Below are 21,208 nucleotides of genomic sequence, written 5' to 3'. Positions count from 1 at the left end.
CTGTCCTGGCAGCGAGCTGTGGATTCCTGGGGAACGCCCAGGGACTGGGGCGCTCTTTGCCGCTGGCAGAGCTGGGAAGAGCAAAGGCTCTGTGTGTGTGTGTGTGTGCCCGTGCAGGTGTGCATCCTTGTGGGGAATTATGCTGGAGCTGGGCGAGGGATCACCACACTTGGCAGCCACACAATGATAAGAAACCGTTGGGATTAGCATGGAAAGCACGGAACACCCTCCCTGGCTGATGCATAACCATAGCGCGGCTGCCTTCATGTCAGGGGAGCTGCCGGGTTCAAAGGGTGCTGCTCTCGCCTCCCTCGCGCTCCTGCTGCTCGGCTGTTCCTCAAAACCCAGATCTAATGTGCACAAAGTGACTTCATGGGTGCAAAAACTTCCAAGGTCAAGAAATCCACACAAACCCCTCCCTGGCTCCTTCACCAGCTCTAAAATCCCATCCAGAGGGAAGCTTGTTCCCACTCAGCCATGCCAAGAACGCAAGGGTTTGGGGGTGACACCGAGGGTTTGGGGGTGACACCGAGGGTTTGGGGGTGACACTGGGACACCCAGGCAGTTACCTTGGATTGGAGTTTGAGCCTGGGAGCCGAAGTGGCTGGGGGTGCTGAGGGATCCTCGGGGGTTGGGAGTTGTCGGGGTGACTCTCATGGACTGGCGCAGCCGTTCCAGCTCTCCGTAGCGGTCGGTGAAGGGTTTGGCTTGGTCTTCCAGCTTTTGTCTGTGCCCTGGAACGTGATAAAAGAGTCTGGTATCTGATCAGCTCCCCTTTGGCTGCAGCACCCTGGTTACACAGGGAGCCAGCACAGCCTCTGTCTCTGTGGTTTGCTGTTACTCACAGGGGATAATGGGTGCCAGCCCCGGCAGAGAGCAGCTCCCGGGGCAGACAGACACAGGGTGACCCACAGGGGAGGATCCACATCCTCCAGAAAGTCTCCAGTCAAGGAGCTGGATCAGGATGCCCCTGCCTGAGTGATCAGCGCCCACCAGCCCTCACCGACTCCGAACACGGAGGGGAGACGTGCAAGAAACCAAGTCCTGGTGAAGTGGGGACTGGGGAACGGGCAAACATTGAATTTTAAGTATTTTCTACATTTCTTAAAGAACAAACTCTCGTCTTACTCAGGCCCCCTCCCAGCTGTACCTACCCAGCTCAGTCAGAGCCAAGTGGGGCTGGAGGAGGCGCAGGAGGGATGGGATCTGCCCTCGCTGGTACCACACCATGGCCACCTCACTTTGCTTCTCTCTGTTCCTCCTTCCTCCCCATAAAACGGGCAGACTAATCACCCACCTGCCCCAGGCAGGGCAGCAGCTAATGAGCGTTCATAAAGCACTCCCAGCTCCTTAGGTAGCAGCTGCTGGCACAGGGCAATAATTATTAAATTTATGCTAATTGTCCCGAGGCGAGAGGCGCGTGAAACGCACTTGATACATAACTTTCACATTTTGCTGTATTAATCATCGCCGGACGGGCAGGTTTCCAGTCTCAGTTACACCCGCACAAAGCTGGAGGAGCTCCAGGGGAGCCTCAGCTTTACATCAGTGCGGGGTTCAGACCTTGGCTTGTCCTTGTGCTTCCCCTGCCGCAGCCAGAGTGCCCCGCACCAGCCCCAGCTCCTGCACCTGCCACGGAGGGAGCCTGCCCAGGTGGCACCGCCTCACCCCGGCACAGCCCCGGCGCTCGGGGGCACTGGAGATGTGCAAGCACGCCGGGAGAGAGGCTGGGGAGAAACCCTGCTGCAGCACTTCAGAGAGCTGGGCCTTATCAGATCCTACAGCCCGACATGCACCCAGCCAAGCTCAGCTCTTGGTGCGTTTTAAAGAAAAGGAAATTAAAGCAGCGCATTTAAAGGGGATAAATGCAGGCACCTCTCGCCTGCACCCCCCTGCCCTTCCTTCCCCCCACATCTGCACAGCTCTGTGAGCACGGTGTCAGTTTATAGCAAAGTCACAGAAAGTCCCCAAATTCCCCTCTTTAAATCCAACCTCTGGTGTCTCCTGATCTCCCCCGTGCCTGGCTCGGGCTGCACTTGCCAGGCTGTCTGTGCAGACACTGGATGGGAGGAAAGCACAATCAGCTCCAGGGGGAACTCACACTCCCAGCTGAGCTCCAGGGGTGTCCCACCAGCAAACCCCTCCCAGCCCCACATCCTGAGGGGTTTGATCCCTCTCTGCTCTCTCCACATCCAGGTGAGCCCCACCATCCTCTCCAAGCTCTATAATCCCCAGACTTCCAGGGATGTGAGAGTCCAAACCGAGGGAAAATGTGCTGACACCAGAGAGGAAAACCTGGGGAGGACAAACCCAGCAGAAAGCAAAAACCCAGCGGTATTTTGAAAATGTGTTTTCCCTGCTGTGTGAAGTAAACCAAGGAAACCTCAAAGCCAGACCATAAACGATCTCTTCTCATCTCTGTGTGTCCCCAGACCTCAGCCACCTCTGCATTATCCAGGGCCTTTGGAGCTGTGAGCAGCATCTGTCACACGGTGCTCTCTCCAGGGAAAAGTGTGTGCATGGAGGTGTCTTGTTTTAGCCCACATTTTATTATTTCACTATTCATTCAAGCACAGAAGAAGAAAAAAAGGGTCATATTTCACCTTTACCCAGTTTTTTTAGGTGGAGCTTTGCAGGAAAGGCAAAAGAACTTCAAAGACCAAGTTCCCCAGAAATCTAATGAAAATTAAATTCCCTTCCTTCATCTCAGCACAAACCCTATCCTGTGGTGGTATCTGGCATGTGACGGGGGAAATCCTGAAAAAATATATCAAGTGATCTCTGTGCTGATAATGTTTTTAAAGATTATTCAGCCGTGCAGCCCCACCGAGGGCTCCATGTGGCTGTGTCATGCTGCACTGTGGCTGCTCCGGTGCCCGCGCTGGCTGAACGTGGGCACAGCCCCATGCCTGGAGCAAACACCCCCCAGAAGGGGCTGGTTTGTGGGGAGACCCCACAATTACCAGCAAAAACCCCAAACCCCTACAACTACCCTGCTGAAAAGGAAGTGGGAAAATTGATGCAAATGTTAAGTCAAGGCAAACACAGGGGTGGTGGGATCAGGGCTCTTCCCAGCTCTCCCAGACCCTCTCCAGTCTGTGTCCCACCCCACATGGGAGCTGGCAGCCCCAAACCCTGTGAAAGAAGGCAGAGAATGAGTTAAACCCCAGCAGTTTCCCTGCCAGCCCTCTTTAGCTCAGGCTGTCTCCCCAGGACTTCCTGCCGCTTGTCACTTAGGGCTGGGGACGTCAGACTTTGTCACGCAAGAGAGAATCGCTGTTAATGGGTTTCTTTCATCAGAACAACCTGAGCTTTTTAATTTCTGCAGCGGTTGGCTTCATTAAAAGCCCTTCCCCATCTGCCCACAGCTGTCACGGAGAGGAAACCAGTGAACAATAGCTCATACCTTAGAGAACAGGAAGGTGGTTTCTACCTTCACCCAAGCCCTGACTCAAAGCCTCCCGAAGCCAGTGGGTGGATTTTCACCCAACTTCAAACAGCCCCAGCCCTCATCCCAAGAAATCTGCCTTAAAAATGCCTTAATCACCCCAACCTGTGAATTTTGGGGCACAAAAGCACTGCTGGGGTTGGAGATTCTGCACTGCATTTCCAGCTGGGCTTGCAGGTCGATATTTACAGAAACAGTGGAGCTCAGCACGATCAGATGGTGGCAGCTCCTGACCTTGGGCACTCCTCGTCAGCAGCGCCAGGGTTTTAACGCTAGATCAGGTTTCGGAATCGGTTAACTCCAGTATTGAACACGACATGATGTAAACATTGACAGATCACCTACGATCCTGATGTAATAACAAGATCTGTATCAGCATATCAAACAAACGATCCCATTGAACACTTCCCAGCTGGAAGAGCCGATGTGAATTTGACACTTTAGGCCAGTAATAAGAAGCATACTGGAAGTTTTGGGTGTTTCCTTGGAATGCAGACAGCGAAACAGTGTGTGCCACAGGAGCTCAGGCCCTCAGAGCTATGATTTAAACATGCTTTCTGCATTAAAATATTTCAAAGACCAAACAGAGCCTGCTCTTCCTTCTAGGAGTGTGCAACCTGATGTGGCTTCCCAAGCCGGGACCGGGATGGGGTTTCCAGGCTGTGGAGGGGGAGCTCCAAAAAGTAGCTGATCTCCTCAGATTCCTGCAGAATATAAAGTTAATCAAAGGTAGAAAGGGGCTCCAGGAACTTCATGGCTTGAGTGACATCAGAATCTCAGAGCTGAGAGACTTGATTCACAAAAACCCTCTCTGGGGTGAGCAGGAGCCCCATTCCCTGATTTCTGTGTGGATGGAGCTGCTGAGAACCGAGGAGCTGCCCGGCCTCCGGAGCTGGGTGTCAGCCCCAGCCCCAGCCCCGGCTCAGCCCCGCGCTGCCGGGGGAGCAGATGTTGGGATGTGGCTTGGCCCTCCCCGGGAGCGGGGCTGCGGAATGCTGGCGGCAAGCTGGAGAGGAGGAAATGCCGAGGGACACGAGCACACACACACACAGAGCACTGCCTCCCCTCCAGACAGGAGGAGACAGAGCCAGGAGAGGGTGGCATGGGCTGGCACAGCAGCTTGAGCCACACTCAGCCTCCTTCAAAGCATCCGAGCACCCCCCTGGCATTCCCCCATCCTCCCACCAAATATTCCCAGCCTAACTCCAGGGCTGAGCCAAACTCATCGGGAGCAGTCCCTGCCCAAAAAGCCATGGCTCAGTCTCTACACGTCTGTGAGAAGGGACCACAAGAAAGCAATCAGCAGTGGATAAAACTCTGTCTCAATGTGCAAAACACCTTTCAAATCCCTCCCGTAGCCCTCGAAATAGGTACTTCAGAGAGACACGCCAGTCCTCTGCAGAGGCTGGAATTTTTTCCCAGTCTGAGTCTGGGCTAGACTATCAAGTCCCAGCATGTGCTCCCGAAAGAAGCCACATGTGAAACTGCAGTGTTATGGGAACAGCAGGCCTGTCCCTTGCAGCAGATGCTGGGCTGGTTTCATCTTTGCACACCTCTAACACAAGGCAAGAAACATCGCTCAGGTTCTCCCTGGAATCCCACCTCTACACCCAGCACGGGAAATTCCCAGCCAAGAGGAATTCGGTGGAGCCCCACTGGCAGGGGAGGAGGGAGGGGAGCACAGCGCAGAGCTGGAAGGGCTCAGAGGTGACGCAGGATGACGGAGGCGCCCTCCGAGCCCCGGCGCTCAAACCCCAGCCCAGGAGTTCACAGGAGGGAGGTGTCGGGAGGCACCGTCCCTTGTGCTGCCCAACAAAGTCAGGCACAGATAACTCATTATTCACATGTTTGAAGTTGGCCTGCTTACGCCATTTGGAAGGAGAATCAGTCACGGCCGGGCTTTGCTTTGGTTTCCTCTGGCTTTCGTGAGACACTGCTGCTACTGTCTTTCTGCAGCTCGGGGAGAAAGGGGAGTGTGGCGCAATGCGCCCCGGCCCGCATGTCCTGGCACAGCCTTCACACCAACAACCAAAGGAAAATAATATTTAAAGGGGTGGGGGAGAGAATTAGGAAGGAAGGGAAAAAAAATAAAAAAGAAAAGAAAAGAAAGAAAAGGAAAAAAAAAAAAGGCTGCTAATTTATAAAGCTTTTTTAGCTGGTGGTGGTCTGAGATGAATTGGCTGCCTCTAAAAGGATGAAAATAAATATCCCTCTTTTTGAAGGAAATAGGCTGGCTCGGGGCCAGCTGGCAGGAAGCACAGAGATATGTTGCATTTACAGTAGGATTTTTAGTGTCTGAAGCTCCAGCATGGGAGAGATGTTCGTTCTAGGCAGGCTGGGATTGATTAGGAGGCTTTGGGAGCCCCTGAGCTCCTCTCACTCCTGGGTTAGAGCTGAGACTTCGCCTCTGCCTCCCTCCCTGCCCACCCTGTGCCCACCCTGTGCCCACCCTGGCAAGTCTCTGATAAACCCTGTCGGGGCCTTTGATTGCGCTGGGAGATCCCAAAACTGAGCCCTCTGGAAGGAAAACAAAGCAGGGCATTAATTTAAACAGAAATCCAGAGCAGTGCTTCCAAAAGCTCTGGGGACACGAGAGCTGCGGCCCATTCCCAAATCAAAGGGAACATCACGCCTGAATTTCCACGCAACTGCGGCTCAAATGCCTGAGGGACACAGAATCCCAATTCCCAGGGTTTCGAGAGTCTTTCAGGATTTGCAAAAATATTAGAAGCCCTTCAGAACACTGGGAAAGCTGAGGGTATTCTCAGCAGTGGGTAAAATTCATCAGGTTTAAGCATTCAGCCCACTTGTGCCTTGCTGAAAATCCCCACCAGTGCTTTCCTGCCTTTTTCCAGCCGTAAGAACTCTGAAAATCTGCCCCTGAGACTGCAGGGTGAACAGGATGGGGGTTAAAAGTTGTGATTTACTGACGTGAAAGCTGCAGCCCGGGTGTCACAGCGCAGCAGGTGGGTGCACATCTGCGGGAAATTGGGCAGCTTTCAGAACAGGGTGCGAAAACCACCGGCCCCGACGGCCTCTCTGCAGTCACTCCCCATTCCAGGAAGGCAAAATTCACTCATGGGCTGTGATCTGGTTCTCACGGAATCAGGCAAACTCCCTGAGATTTCTGAGCTGGGTGCTGGGAGGAAGCAGACAGATCCCAAGGATCCAGCTGGTGTTGCCTCAGTCCCGGCTGGGATCAGATTTTCAGATTCCACAGATCCATGGAGAGATGCCAGCCCCGCCGAGCTCCTGCTGCTATCTAACAACCTGCACTGGGGCCTACCAGCAGAGCTGGTTCCTCCCAGTTCACAACCTGTTCCATTAGGGCAAGCACATCAAATTCCTTGAGGTGACACTGGTTAAGGACACCAGGATGGGGAGGACAGGCTGGGTTCATCCCTGAGCAAGGAACGCGCTGTGGTTCAGCTGATGGAGCTGAGATGTCCCTGGCGCTGTGGGGAGGGAGCAGCAGCTTGGCCTGTGCCATCAGGAATAAACCCAAACTTGCCCAAGGTCTGAGGATGCTGAGCCCTGCTTTTCCCTCTTGCCACAGCTCAAATTCTGATCCCCTCCATCCCAGCACTGAGCTCCAAGCTCCATCTCCACAGCCTGGCTGGTGTTATCCTGCTGGATAATCACAGCTCCTGCCAAGCTTTGGAAGGAGGAGCCCCAGAGTGATGGCACCTGCACAGCACCCTCGTCCTCATCCTCGTCCTCATCCTCATCCTCATCCTCATCCTCATCCTCATCCTCATCCTCATCCTCATCCTCATCCTCATCCTCATCCTCATCCTCATCCTCATCCTCCCTGCAATGCTGCCCTCCAAGCCAAGGGAGCAGAGCTGACCACAGGGAAAGGGGTTCCCTGCTCCCCCATCTGATTTGGAATGAAGAACCTCCCAGCACAGAGGCTCCCACCCCACTGCCACCTCCCCCCGAGGCTGGGAAGGGCACCAGGGGCGCTCCCTGCTCGCCGTGTTCCTCTTCTCCCTCCCCTCTCTGCCCCACTCCCCCTGCAGCACGCAGAGACGCTGCAAGGAGCAAGAGAGAATAATGCAAACTCCTGTCTGAGCCCCTTCCGCTGCAGGGGGTGATTTATCTCTGCTGGCTGCAGGACAGGTGACTGCGCTCCGGCAGCGGAAGAGAAGGGTCTTAGGAGCTGAATTTCATTTCACTCTGACTCAAATCCTCTTCCTCCCTGTGCCACATCATTAAAGTGATTGGTTGCACTGATAAGCCCTTTCGGGAGGGAGAAACAAGATGTGTCCTGCCTGACATCTGTGATCTTGTGGTTTTGGTTGATGGTTCTGTCCTTTAGCTGTTGCCTTCCCTGAAATGAAACTTGCCTTTTAGCACTGGCTGGTTTTCCCCCCTCTCTCCTTTCCAATCTGTGAGTCTTTGCTCTGTCCTCCCGAGCTCCTGAGCCCCGCCCGAGGGGGTTTGGCTGCATTAATAACCCTGCAAATCCTCCCTGCCAGCCTCCTCCACATCCCCTGCTGCCCCCAGGAATTACAGACAGGTAAACTGAGGCACGGAGCAAAATGCTGCTCCTTTGGGAAGGAGTGAAGGTCACCAGTGGCCTTCCTGTGATGCTCACAAAAATTCCTTTCTGCTGCCACCTGCATCCCAGCCCAGCCCACTCATCTTCCTGCACTGCTCCCTTTGGCAGATGCTGCTGCATCCAGCAGGAATTTCTTTTGTTGTGTGTTTGAATTGTATTTGAATTTCTTTTGCTGTGTCTTTGAACAGCCTCTGACACAACCCAACACCGAGCACCACCAAATCCTGGAAAAAACCATCAGTGCAACTTAACCCCCCAAACATCCCTAAATGAGCACCAGATCCCACCAGGAAACCCTTTTGATCACTTCAATCTCTCTCAAATACAGGATCAATCCCCATTTCTCCGTTCTGAGTTATTTCCAAAGCCACCCCAGGGCCAGGTTTGCCTCTTCCACCCCAGCACAAACTGTGCCCTGGGGTTTTCCCAAAGCTTTCAAAAGCAGGAGGTGTTGCAAGCAATCCCAACAAAGATTCCTTTGTGGGACGCAAGCAAAAATAATTTCCCTGTTCTGACTCCCAGTGTTGCTGCACTTACAAAATATCGGCCGTTTTCAAGTGAAATGATTTTGAAGTTGTTCCGCAGCGGGCAATTGGAAAGGAGAGGTGGAATTTACTGCATGGGGAGAATGAAATAATTAGAGGAGTGCATTTACGGGAGCCCAGATAATTTCAGCTGCTCTGTGATTCCTTTTGAGGCTGGATCCCAGCCTGGAGCTGCAGCACCAAAGGCCCTGGTAAGGCAGACCCAGTGCTTGGAGCCCTGTCGGGCAACTTCCATCCCTGCTCTGCTCTCCCCAGGGAATTCTGTGCACCCTGGTGTCCCCTGGGCCATCCCTGGGTCCCACTGAGGGGCTGGGGGTCTTGCACAGCCCCACCACAGAACCAGGCATGGCTGGTTTTGTCCCCAAGGGGTTTTTATCCAGCCCCAGGAGCTGAGCCTCAATTCACCCAGGCAGGATCAGCCAGAGCCCTGAGCCTTGCCCAAAAGGCTCCTGCAGGAACTGGGGAGCCCCAAGGCTCCCCCAAAGGCTCCAGTAGGAATTGGGACCCCCAAGGCTCCCCCAAAGGCTCCTGCAGGAATTGGGGACCCCCAAGGCTCCCCCAAAGGCTCCAGTAGGAATTGGGACCCCCAAGGCTCCCCTAAAGGCTCCTGCAGGAATTGGGGAGCCCCAAGGCTCCCCCAAAGGCTCCAGTAGGAATTAGGGAGCCCTAATCTCCCCCAAAGGCTCCAGCAGGAACTGGGGAGCCCTGAGCCTCCCCAAAGCCTCCTGCAGGAATTAGGGAGCCCTGAGCCTCCCCCAAAGGCTCCTGCAGGAGCTGGGGAGCCCCAAGGCTCCCCCAAAGGCTCCTGGATGAACCAAAGCCTTCCCACTCCTCCGGGCAGCGCTGGATCAGTGCAGGAGCCCCAGGAGCTGCTGCACAGGTTCCACCCCACAAAAACAGAGGCTGGAGCACGGCTGGGACCAACCCGATGCCTGTGAGCAGCATCATCCCAAGGATATCCACGGGATACCCAAGGATATCCCAAGGGAAGCACACAGTAGCCCCACAGCAATCCCACAGCAGCCCCGCAGCAGCAGCCCCGCAGTGGCAGCCCCGCAGCAGCAGCAGCCCCGCAGCAGCAGCAGCCCCGCAGCAGCAGCAGCCCCGCAGCGGCAGCAGCCCCGCAGCGGCAGCCCCGCAGCAGCCCCGCAGCGGCAGGAGCCATCCAAAGCTCCGGGATGGGCTCTCCGAGTTTCCTCCGACAGCCTCAGCTGAGCTCAGGCAATAGGGAAGCAATAAAGGGCCACTCAGGATTTCCTCCTCTTCCTCACCAGGGAGGAGGACAGACCTCCAGAAGTGGGAAAACAGCTTGTTTTAAGTACTGAGCATTAAATTAGAACAGATTACAGCGATTTGACATGGACAAATCACTGTCCAGGAAGTGCTGAGGTCATTTATTTATTGAAATTTTTCTCAGATTGATTTTGTTGCTTTTTTCCTCCTATTTTTTTTTTTTCCTTCTTTTTGCCATTTCCTTTTTTTTTTTTTTTTTTTTCCCCTTATTCCCAGACAATCTGGGAACTGTCTGCGTATTTATTTCTAGCTAAGGACAAGCAGGGGAATAAAACAAAAGACCTCAATAATACCCAAAACTATCACCCCACGGGAGCACTTCAGCACTGAGTCTGCTTTTAATTACAGAAGACATCTCCAGCTCAAGTTTTACGCAGCCCCACGAGGGAGCCTTTTGGCCGAGATAAAGATCTGGAATTGGACAATACTGGCACAACCCACCCCTGTCCTGGGTCTCCACTCGAGCCTCTGAGAGGCACAAGAGTCTCCAGTAATTTATTCTCCAAGCACTTCCCCAGTCTCTGAGGATAAATGTGCAGAGAGCACAGAGGTGCAAGAACTGCCTGGAGGGATATGGGAACAGGGGATTTCTGCCCCTGCTCCTCTTTGGCTCCCATCCCATAACCCCACTCCATCTTCCTCATCCTCAGCTATTTCAGGCTCTCCCCACACTCATCTGCCACTCAGTAAATCCCAATTTCCCTGCGTCCCTGGGCTGAGAGAATTTTATTTCACCATCTCCAGGTGAAATTAAAATCTCCTGGAGCTGCCGTCCCACAGAGCATCATCCCAACCTTCCCAAACCCTGCAGAGCTCTCCCAGCTCCCACCTCCTCTCAGAGCTGCTTCAAATCATAACAAAACTAAGAGAAAACCTGGTTTTATCTCCTTTGAGGAGAAAACACGGCACAGATTTACACAAATCCCCTCGGGGCACAGGTCCAGGCCACAAAACATCCGAGGCAGGGCAGCCAAAATCCCTCCAGGCTGGGCAGCAGCTTAGAGGGGTTCCCAGCCCTGCAGAGATAATTCACTTTTCTCAAAGGTAACAGGAATGTTTCTGTGTCATATTTTCCTCTTTTACACTGTGTTACAGCACTGCTGTTAACAGAGCCAGGCCCAGGCTGGATTCACACACAGCACTTCCCCTTTCCAGTTCACCTTTCTCACGGATTTTTGCCTTTTTACCTCGCATTCAAGCCAAGAATTCACAATGAATGAGGTGAGGGCAGCCAGCACCGTGGGGACAGCGATGTCACCTTCACGGGAGGGACGAGGGGGTGCCACCCCCTGCACACCCCCAGAGTCCCCCTCTCTGCACACCCCAAATCCTCCTCTGGCAGCTCAGGGCGCAGGGCCGGGCTCGGAGCCCTCGTGGGAGGGAAACCCTCGCTCAGCTGAGGCTCTCAGAGCTCGGAAAGCCAAAGAGCAGCGGCGGTTCCTGGAAACGCCTCAGCACGGGGGAGGTGAGAAACCTTCCCACCCGCTGGCTACGTGACAGGGGACAGTGGCTGCCTGGGGACAGCCACAGCCTGCGCGGGCCAGGAGCCTTTCTGGGGAGGGAAAAGAGACCACGGAGGGAACCTGGGGCTGTGCAGGATGGGCCCAGCCAGAAAAAACCGCAGGGACAAGGTGGGAGGGGGGGTGTGAAATGGCCACAAGCCCCCTCCTCCCAGTCCAAGCCACGCTGGGGACACGTTTCTGTCACTCACTGGGGTCACACCAAGCAGGGACATCACTGAAAGCACCAAATCTCTGATGCACACCCCAAAAACGAGCAGGGCAGGAGGCACCAAGGAGCAGCACATCCAGAGTGCTGCCAGGGCTGAGCAGGGAACAGGGGGGACACGGGGACCTCGTGGGTGACAAATCCTGCTGGCGTCCCTTTCCTCCCCAGCAGGGACAGCAGCGATGGGGTGAGAGTCAGAGAGAAGGGATTAAACCCAAAAGGGGGTTAGAAAGTGGGGAGAGAGGTTAAAGACTGAATGGGGGCAAACAAATAAACAAAGTCCAAGAGGGGAAAAATGGAATTTAAAAGGGAAAAAAGACTTTGCACAAGAATTCTGGGCAGAAAGGGGCTGTGAGAGGGAGCTGGGAGGGAGAAAGGAAAAATGAGAGAGGGGAAGGGGAAGGGGAAGGGGAAGGGGAAGGGGAAGGGGAAGGGGAAGGGGAAGGGGAAGGGGAAGGGGAAGGGGAAGGGGAAGGGGAAGGGGAAGGGGAAGGGGAAGGGGAAGGGGAAGGGGAAGGGGAAGGGGAAGGGGAAGGGGAAGGGGAAGGGGAAGGGGAAGGGGAAGGGGAAGGGGAAGGGGAAGGGGAAGGGGAAGGGGAAGGGGAAGGGGAAGGGGAAGGGGAAGGGGAAGGGGAAGGGGAAGGGGAAGGGGAAGGGGAAGGGGAAGGGGAAGGTCCCTTTTCCCCAGGAATGGGCTGGAGGCCCCGGTGCAGCTCGCAGCCGTTCAGTTCCCCTCGTTCTGCCTGCCGGGATCATTTTGCAGCAGCTGTGGATGCGAGAGGGTTCTGCAGCACAGAGGGCTCCTGCTGAACGCAGGGCTGCAGAGAGGGGGGAAAAAAGGAAATTCCACAGGAAGTTCAAATATTTTATTACTTCCTGTTTGTACAAAGTATGTCAACACTTGGCACCCGCTGCGCTATTTGTTTAGAGCTAAGGTGCCAACTTGACAGAATGTCCTTTTTTTCCCCTCCAGATCTAACCCAGGAAGAGCTGGAGCAGAAGGAGAAAGAGCTGGGAGCGAGCGGGGCGCCGGGAGGAGCCTGAGGAAGGCTCGGAGGGGATGCTCAGGGAGAGGTGCCAGCCCCGGTGCTGCTCCCGGGGGTCCCCAGCAGCCTCCTCCGGCTCCCTCCTCCCCTGGAAAATCCTGGAAATCCCTGCATTTCCCACCCAGCGCCGCTCAGACCCCTCCGAGGTTTTATCTGAGTTCAAAGCCTCGCTCGAGGGCGGGGAGGGAGCCACGGGCCAGGGCTGGAGGATGAATGGGATGCTCAGAGGTGGAGCCCGGCCACAGCCCTGGCCCCCAAACCCCACAGGGACGGTGGCTGGAGGGCTCTGCTGCAGCTGAGAAGACGCTGCCCAGGGCTTTCCCAGGGTGCCAGGACAAATGGGCAATTCTTTCCACATTAAGGACGGGTTTTGTCCTCCACATCAGCCTCCAGCCCTGCCCAGTGCTGAGCCTCACCACAGGAGCCAACACACACCGTGGCCCATCTTTTGAAGCCAAAAAGGGGGAAAATTCCATCTATTTTTATGCCCACACATATTAACATACATATGTTAAAAGTGTATATAATATATATATATATAAAAATAAAAATTGCAGTTCCTGCTGGCCACTCTCACCTGCCAAAGCCAACCAAGGCAGAGCAGCCTCTGTTCGGCCCCAGGTGGGGATCAGCAGGGCCGTGCCAGCCCCAGGTGCCACCCCAGGGCTGGCACTGCCAGGGTGCTGTGCCCGGGAGCCACCCAGTGGCAGGTGAGCCAGGAAAAGCACCTCGGCTTTCCAGGATCAGTTTACAGCTGCTGTTTCCACACCCAAGGTTTCTGCAGAGCAGGAAGGGGAGGAAGGAGTTATTTCATTCTTTTTTTTTGAAATTGTCGTCTTCATTCACAATTGTGGCAAAAAAGGGATTAAAAAAAAAAAGTTTTTCTCCCACTGGAAATTCGTCAACCTTGAGTTCAAACTGGGAGCCAAAACATGACCAACAAATCTATGATTCCTTGAAAAAAAATCCAAAACAGCCAAAATTTGGGCCTAAACCTTTTCTACCAGCAATTTATGGGTTGGGGGCATGCAGGGATGAGGGAGAGATCAACCCTTGAGGGCCACACAAGGCGAGGGCACAAGCAGCAAACAAACACCACGCAAAACTCCTTGAGGAGCCAACGCTTCCAGCACGATTTGAGGTCCAGAAATCACCACGAAAAAAGAGAAATAAAAAGGAAAACCCCAGGAAAACGCTGCCCTTGCACCTGGGCTGTGTCCCAGGGAGGTCACCCCTCACCACAGCCAGGACAAGCTGCTCCATCCTCAGCTTTGGCCCGATTGCCACAGCTCCGTATCAGAAAATTGAAATTGAGATGCAGGATGGGGAGCTCGGGGGGAAATGCTGAAATTCAGGAGGAGCAGGTGTGATTCACCCGGGTTTGGCTGCCGGTGAGGCCAAACCGAGCTCCGAGAGCAGCAACTATCTCACCTTGTATTATTGTTTATGTACTCCTGATGATGATGGTGGTGATTATTATTATTAGAAAGGCGATCTGATGCAGCTGATAAGGGCTGAGCCAGCAGTCAGCAGGGCTGGTTTCTATTCCTGACAGAGTTGTGAAATTCCCTGCCCAGCCCCAGCGCCCACCACAATCCACAGGTGCCCCACACCAGGGACCTGCCTGGTGTTTCTGGCTTTAAAGAAACCCCACCCCACAATGGCAGCGTTGGATTTCCTGCATTCCAGCTCCTAAATCCATCCTCGAATAAAATAAAATCAAGGAGGGAGCAAAAATCCACCAAAGGCCGATGCAGATGCAGCCCCCTGGCCGAGGCACGGCCTCCACCTGGCCTGACATCAAGGGGCACCGGTGGCCCTGTGACAGCATCAACACAAAATGTTTTCTGAGGCGTTTCTGGAAGGATCAAACTGCCTCCCCTCAATGTGGGCACTGACAGCCTCACACGCAAAGGAACAAACCCGGCTTTATAGTCCCGGGTGGTGCTGAGCGGGCAGGAAGGCGAAGCCGGAGCGAAAAGCAGGGATGGAGCCCCCAGGGACAAAATCCCACCGCACAGGGGGGACCCCCAGGGCAAAGAATCCTCGTGGAGAGAGGAAACTCCTGCGGGCAGAGCTCCGGAGAGCTTCCCTGGGAGGCCGGGGGCAGCTCCGAGCAGCCCGACGCCGAAAGCCGAGGCAGGCAGGGCAGCTCCCGGAGCCTCCCTCAACCACGAGGCTCCGTCCTGGCCCCGGGAGAGCCTCCCCAGCACCGCAGAGGCGGCTCTGCGGTCGCAGAGTCTCTCTGGTTTCTCCAGGCTCAGCCCCCGGCCGCGGGCGCTGCCAGCCCCAGCCTTTGACAGCCCGAAAGCGAAACCGCGGCGGAGCCGAGGGGAAGGAGCTCAGTGCCAGAGCAGACACGGCCTCAGCGCCGGGGAACCTGCGCCGTGCTCGGTGTAATCAGCAGCGATCGGGCCCCGAGGCCCAGCACAGGCTCTGATTTCACAACCCCCCTGTGCAGCGCCAGGCTGGGTCCTCTGGGCTTTTGCAGAGAGTTTTCCCAACATCCCAACCTGGAGCTGTGCATTTGTCCCTCCAGGATGGGTTAGGGAGCAGGGCAGGGAGCCATAAACCATCCCCCGGTGATGGGACATGGAGCAGGGAGGGAAAATCCGAGCGGCCCGCGGTGCCACCCCTGGGCTCCGAGTGCCAGCCCTGCCCCCTCAGCCGCGGGGAGCCGGCCCCGATCCCCCTCCCCACAATTACAGCGCTGCCAAACCCCAAACCCGACCCTCACTCACTGCGGGGCTCCCGCGGTCCGTCCACGGTGACTTTGATGGCTCGGTGGTAGGTGGCCACTTGGGTGGGGTTGGTGAACACGGTGATGGTCAGCGTGAAGCTTTTCCCTGGAGAGGGTGGGGAGGGAAAAAACACAACAGGAGTGAGGATCCCACTCGAGTTCTGCTCTGTGGAGGGAGAGGCGGGCTGGGACACGAATCCCCGCAGACATCACCGCATTTACCGAGCCGTGACCGCCCGGACACGGAGCCCGGCGGCTCCGCCGGGGCCGCGCTGGCGGCAGAGCCGGAGCCGGGAGCTTCCCGCAGGGAAAACTCACCCGTCCCTTTCCCCGTCCCGACCCCTCCACCCGGAGCAGCTTCCTGGGGCTTTCCCTTTGCCGTTCTTCCCCTTTTCCCGGGAACAGCCCGGGGCGGGAGCCCCTCCGCGGGGGGACCGGGCCCGGTGCCCGCGGGACGCACCCTTGGGAGGGGGGATCAGCCTGCAGGGGACCCCTGGGTGCTCCCACCTGGAGGGAGCCGTGCTCGGCCTCGGTCGTGCAGGCACCCACGGGAGGGGCAAGAACTGGAACTGCAAAACGGGAACTGAACCCGGCCAGCTTTGGCCACCAGCAGCAGGGACTGTCCCCTCTCCCAGCCTGCCCAGAGAGCGGGAATCTGCTGCTGGGAAAGGGTTTGGATACCCTCGGGAGGGTTTCAGAGATGCTTTTGAAGCACCGAGCTGTCACCTTTTATCAAAAAAAAAAAAAAAAAAAAAAGAATAAAGCAGTGAAAAGCTCTTGGGAGCCAAATTTTGCGAGAAGAGCCCCCCTTGCCCCAGAAGAACGAGCTTCCATCCTGAAAAGCCTGAAAATTTCAAGCCTGAAAATGCCTTTATGATCACAGAGGGTCCCTGGGCCCACCCTGACCCCGAAGCCTTCCCCTGTCACAGCCTGGGCAGCCTCGCCCCAGCCCCCTGCCCTGCCCAGGGGGGGCTCTGGGAGAGCAGAACCCCCCAGGAGGGGCCTCAGTTCTCCCTCGGGCCCCCCAAATTCAGGAAAGCCTCGGCTGGAGGAGGGAGGCTGCACAAACCGCCCTGGCCAAGCCCCGGCAGCGATCCCTGTGGGATTTCAGAGGTATGAGAGGCCCGAACCCCAGCGGGTATCAGGTGTAAACCTCTGTGAGACGGATTTCTGCTCCTCCAGCCTGCATTCTAAAATAAAAGTGGTAAGAAACCACCTCCTTTCCCTTTTCCCCTGAAGCAATCGGGGTTTTCAGATCCAGACCGTCCTCTCTTTACAGGGTCGGGCCTGAGAATATCCACAGCAAAACAAAACAGGATTTATCCAGATAGGAGGAAAAAAGGAAAAAAATGAAAAATTTGAAATTATCTCTCCCGGGGAACATCCTGGAATTATCTCAGGAGGGAGAATTCCTCCCCGGAGCACGGAAAGGAGGGAATGGGGGCTCTAAAGCCGACAGCGAGCACCAGTCCCGCCTCACCCCGGCTTTCAAAGCAGGGCTGAGCAGTGCTAAACCTGCGGCTCATCCTCTGCACGGAGAGGAGCATTCGGGAGGCCAGGGAAATGCAATTATATCGTTTTAGATCCCCAGGGATGCAGCTCCTGCTGCCAACCTGCAGGGATGAGCCCGCGGAGCATCCCGGCGCCACCACGGCCACGGGAAAAAAACAACAGCACAAAAAACAACCGAGGGGCTGCGGGCAAAACCTCCGCAGAGCCGGAGCGCGGGGTGAGGAGGATGAGGAGCGATAATTCAGGGGATTTGGGAGAGGATTCGCAGGCAAAACCCGGCTGTGAGGCACAGAACGGCAGAGCTGAGCCCGGCACCTCCTGTTTCTACTGCCCTCACACTGATTTATTATTATTAATATTAATTATTATTATTATTATCTTTAATTTTTTACTCTCCACGTGAAACAACCTCCCCGCCCCGGAGTCCCTCGCTGCAGACACAAACCCTGCCTCTCTCAAAAACCCTGCCCTGAACCGAAAATGACGATTCTGCCCCAGCATCATTTTTAGTCATTTCCCGCCTTCTCAGGAAGCCGGGCTGGGGTTTCTCAGCCCCACCGGGGCAGGGCCCCGGCCCCGGGCGGGTTTGGGAGCCCCGCCGGCTCCCGGGGATGCTCCGCGGGGAGATTCCAGCGGGGGTGCAGCAGGAATTACATTTTATAAAATTTCATTTTATACAGCTCAATCTGATTAAAAAAAAAAAATCTGATATTTCCTCTTTTTCCCCCTCTTTGTTTTGCACATGGAGATGGGAATTTATTTTGGGGGGAAGGAGAGTTAGGAGCGGCTCTTCGCAGCTCACAGGACCGAGGAATAATCCCTGACATTTTATTACTAAAAATACCCAAATCTGGCCCGTTTTTAGTGGTGTTTTCCCGAGGAGAGCCCGGCTGCCGGCTCGGGAATGGGCAGGATCCGTGTTTACGGACCCACACGTGCTCATTTCGGATTTACACAAACATTTGTACACACGCAGGGAAGCCTCCACAGCGGCTCCGAATTTCTGGATAAATGAAAGCAGCACCGGGCTGGGAGGGATGGAGCCGAACGCGGCAGGGCGAGCGCGGCACCCGCGATAAAATCTCAATAAAAACTCGATAAAAACAGGAGCGAGTTTCCACTGCAAAGAGCCCCGGGCCGGGGGGGCAGCAGAAATCCGCCCCTGACACGGCGAGAAAACCCGGGGAGCCCCGGGGGTTGTTCCTCTCTGGGTATGACACAGCCTCGCCTCACACGAATATAGAAAAAAATTAATAAATTAAAATAATCAGCGCCCGAGTCCGGCCCGTTAGAGGCAGCGGAGGCGCTCCCAGAAGGAGTTTATTCATCAGGGCTTTATGAGACCAAACCCCGCTAATTCCGAGCCTGAGAGTGCAGAGGAAGCGAGTTAATAATGAATTCAAGAGTCACGCTGAGATTGGGTTGCGTTCAGTTTGGAAATTAGTGCGAGGACGAAGAAAAAGGAAAAAAAAAAAAAAAAAAAAGCCCAACCAGAAAGAAAAGAGCCTAAGAGAATAATTGATTACAGAAATGAAAGCTTAATTCATAAAAGAAAAACATTTTCCATCCATCAACCTGCAACCAGTTAAGTGGAGAGTTTTAAAGAAACTGCAACATGGAGAAGGAGCCAACAGGAAAAAGGAAATGTATGAAAGAATGTAAACTATTCAAGTTTCATAAAGAGGAACAAGTAAACAGTTATTACATGCAAATAATTCCTAACATCACTGCTTTTAATTAATGCGGAGAAGTCAAAATATATCTGACTGTGTGTATACATTCGAAGCCTTTGAGAAAATGCTGCCATATGGCCATTAAAATATAGAGTTCCATTAAAATACAGAGTTCTTATTTGGACTCAAAATGCAGAATTGAGGGCTTCGAGCTGCAGCGTTCAGTGGTGATGAAATGCTGAAATTCTATTTATACCCTCGGAAACTCAGGTGCGGGGAGGGCGGGCAGGGCTCCGGGTTTAACATTTCCAGGGATTTATTTCCCCCTGCTCGGGTGGCACGGATTTATTTGGCAAAACCCGGGAAGCCAAATTGCCGTCCCGCTTTTCCCCGCCACGAGCGTGGGGAAAATAAAAATGAGCGAAATCCCCCCGAGCAGCCGCAGCCCTCCAGGCCGAGCCCTGCGTCATTATTTCGCTTTAAACTCTTGATTGTCGCTATTTAAAGTCGAGCTGCAGGTGGGGTTTGCTCACCGAGCCCCGCCGCTGCCTCCCGCGAGATGGGAGAAATTGGGGAAGATTCGGGCTGGGGCCGCCTTATTTGCATTTAGATAGATTTAGAGATAGTTAAATATTTTTAAATTTGTATTTAATTTTTTTTTTCATTCTCGGCAGAGAAGAAGCCCTGGGAGGAGCGAGGCAGAGCTGCCGGTGGGGCCGGGGCTGCTCCCGCATCCCTCCCGCATCCCTCGGGAAGCGCTCTGGGGCTGGGGGGCTTCTCCCGGCAACGAAACCACAGTTGAAATAAAACATAACGCAAAATAAAATAAAAACAATAACAATTAAAAAAATAAACCAACGAAATAAAATTTAAAAATAAAAAAATTATAAAAGAAAATAAGAAAATAACAAAAAAAAGTGATAAAACAAATTTTAATTTTTTTTTTCCTCAAAAAAAAAAAATCCAAATAAAAGGGCCAACCATTTCCTGGCCGGTACTCACCCCTGCCGCTTCTCCCAACAAATCGGAGGTCGTTGAATCTCGCCACTTGGTTTTTCATCACGGCAGAGGCGTTGCGCAGCTCCGCCGAGTAATTCTCGTCGTTCCCCGCCATCACCGTGACCACGGTCCCGTCGGGGACATCTCCGAGCGCCACGACCTGGGGCAGGGCCGGAGATTTCAGGCGAAAATTGCCCTTCCCGAGGCCAACCTGCGCTACGGTTCCCCCCTAAACCCGCACAAAAAACCCCAAAGCAAAACCAAAAGCAGCCCGAGCCTCCCGAGGAAGGCTGAGAAAACCGGCGGGGGAAATGCGCTCCGAAAGGGTTAAAAGCGGACGGGGGGTCCGCGGGGAGGGGGAGAAGGGGGGGTCAGGCCACCCTCGGCCCGGTCGGAGGAGTCTCTGCTTTTATTTTGTTGGATTCGGGATGAAAATCCAGCGCTGCCGAGCGCGGGGCGGCTGCCGGCGAGGCCCCGGAGCTCCGCGTCCGGCCCGGGAAACACCGGCACCGGGGAAGGGCCCGCAGCCGTCCCGGGGAGCAGCGCCCGGAGCTCCCGGGGCCGGGGGAAGCCGGTTTAGAGCCCCCCTCACCCCTCCGGGCTGCCGGGGCTCCGCTGCCGCCCTGCCCGGCTCCCCTCGCCTCCCCCGGGCTCGGTTCCCTTCCCCGGGCCGGTGCCGTTCCCGCGGGGGCCGCGGGGATGCCCAGCCCGGGGGTGCCCCGGTGAGCCCGGGAGCGCCGCCCGGCACCGGGGCTTCGGCTCTCCGCTCCACTTTTGGCAGATTAGATCTCCCTGCCCTGCCTCGCTCTCCCTCTCCCAGGAAGGTAATTAACCTCCATCTCATTAAACTTCAAAGTTGCCTGAGAGCTCCTAACTGTACGGAATATCTAAGATGCCGTGACCGCGGGGCAATGCGGAGACTTGATTAAAAATAATAAACCGGGCGATTTGATTAAAAATAATAACCCGGGCTCGCTCGGCGGCGATGTCGGGACCGAAGCGGGAAGGGGCGAGCGGGTGGCGGGCTCGGTCCCCGGCAGCCGTCGGGGCCCGGGACTCACCTTGAAGGCGACGGGCAGCGTCTTGTTGCACCTCCAGTGCGACGGCAGCACCGAGCACAAGAAGTTGGGGCTGTCGGTGCGCACCAGCTCTCCGGCGTGGTCGGCCAGGACATCCACGACGGAGCGCACCTCGGGGCGGGCGCGGGCGCCGGGCGCGGGCGCCGCCAGCGCCGCGCTGTTCTCGCCCATCTTACCGCAGGGGAAGGCCGTGGACGGAGGGGTAAAGCGCCTGCTGGTGCTCGGGTCTACGGGAATACGCATCACAACGGCGGGCGTCAGGGAGCCGGGCGGGACGGGCGGGCACCCGGCGGGGCTCGGCGGGCGGTGGCGGAGGCCGAGCCCCGCGCTGCCTCGCTCCGTGCCGGCGGAGCGCCGTCCTCGGCGGGGCGGCGCTGGGGGGGGATGGCGGAGCGGGAGATCGGGTCCCGCGCGGCTCCGGGGCTCGCCGGCGGTGGGTGCGCTGCGCTCCGCGCCGAGTCCCGGTGTCGCTGCCGGTGCCGCTCTCCGTGCCGAGCCCGAGCCCCGCTGCCGGCCCCGCCGCGCCGCCCGGTACCGTATTTACTGCCGGCCCCGGCGGGGCGGGGCGGCCGTGACGGACG

At 55.7% G+C, this 21,208-nt stretch overlaps 1 protein-coding gene across 1 annotated transcript in view; it reads right to left on the bottom strand.

Moving 5' to 3' along the window:
• Positions 1-20,870, bottom strand: part of RUNX3 (RUNX family transcription factor 3) — a 34,329-nt gene extending 13,459 nt beyond the window's left edge. The window contains exons 1-4 of the mRNA XM_063418969.1: positions 20,610-20,870; positions 19,552-19,708; positions 15,366-15,470; positions 570-734 (exon numbers count right to left, since the gene is read on the bottom strand). Coding sequence (XP_063275039.1) covers positions 570-734; positions 15,366-15,470; positions 19,552-19,708; positions 20,610-20,870 — 688 coding nt within the window. The remainder of the gene's footprint in view (positions 1-569; positions 735-15,365; positions 15,471-19,551; positions 19,709-20,609) is intronic.
• Between the last annotated feature and the right edge of the window lie 338 nt (positions 20,871-21,208).

This window comes from Prinia subflava, chromosome 24 (genome assembly GCF_021018805.1).
Source record: "Prinia subflava isolate CZ2003 ecotype Zambia chromosome 24, Cam_Psub_1.2, whole genome shotgun sequence".
In the NCBI taxonomy this organism is placed as follows: Eukaryota; Metazoa; Chordata; class Aves; order Passeriformes; family Cisticolidae; genus Prinia; species Prinia subflava.
This window is presented reverse-complemented; position numbering and strand designations above follow the sequence as displayed.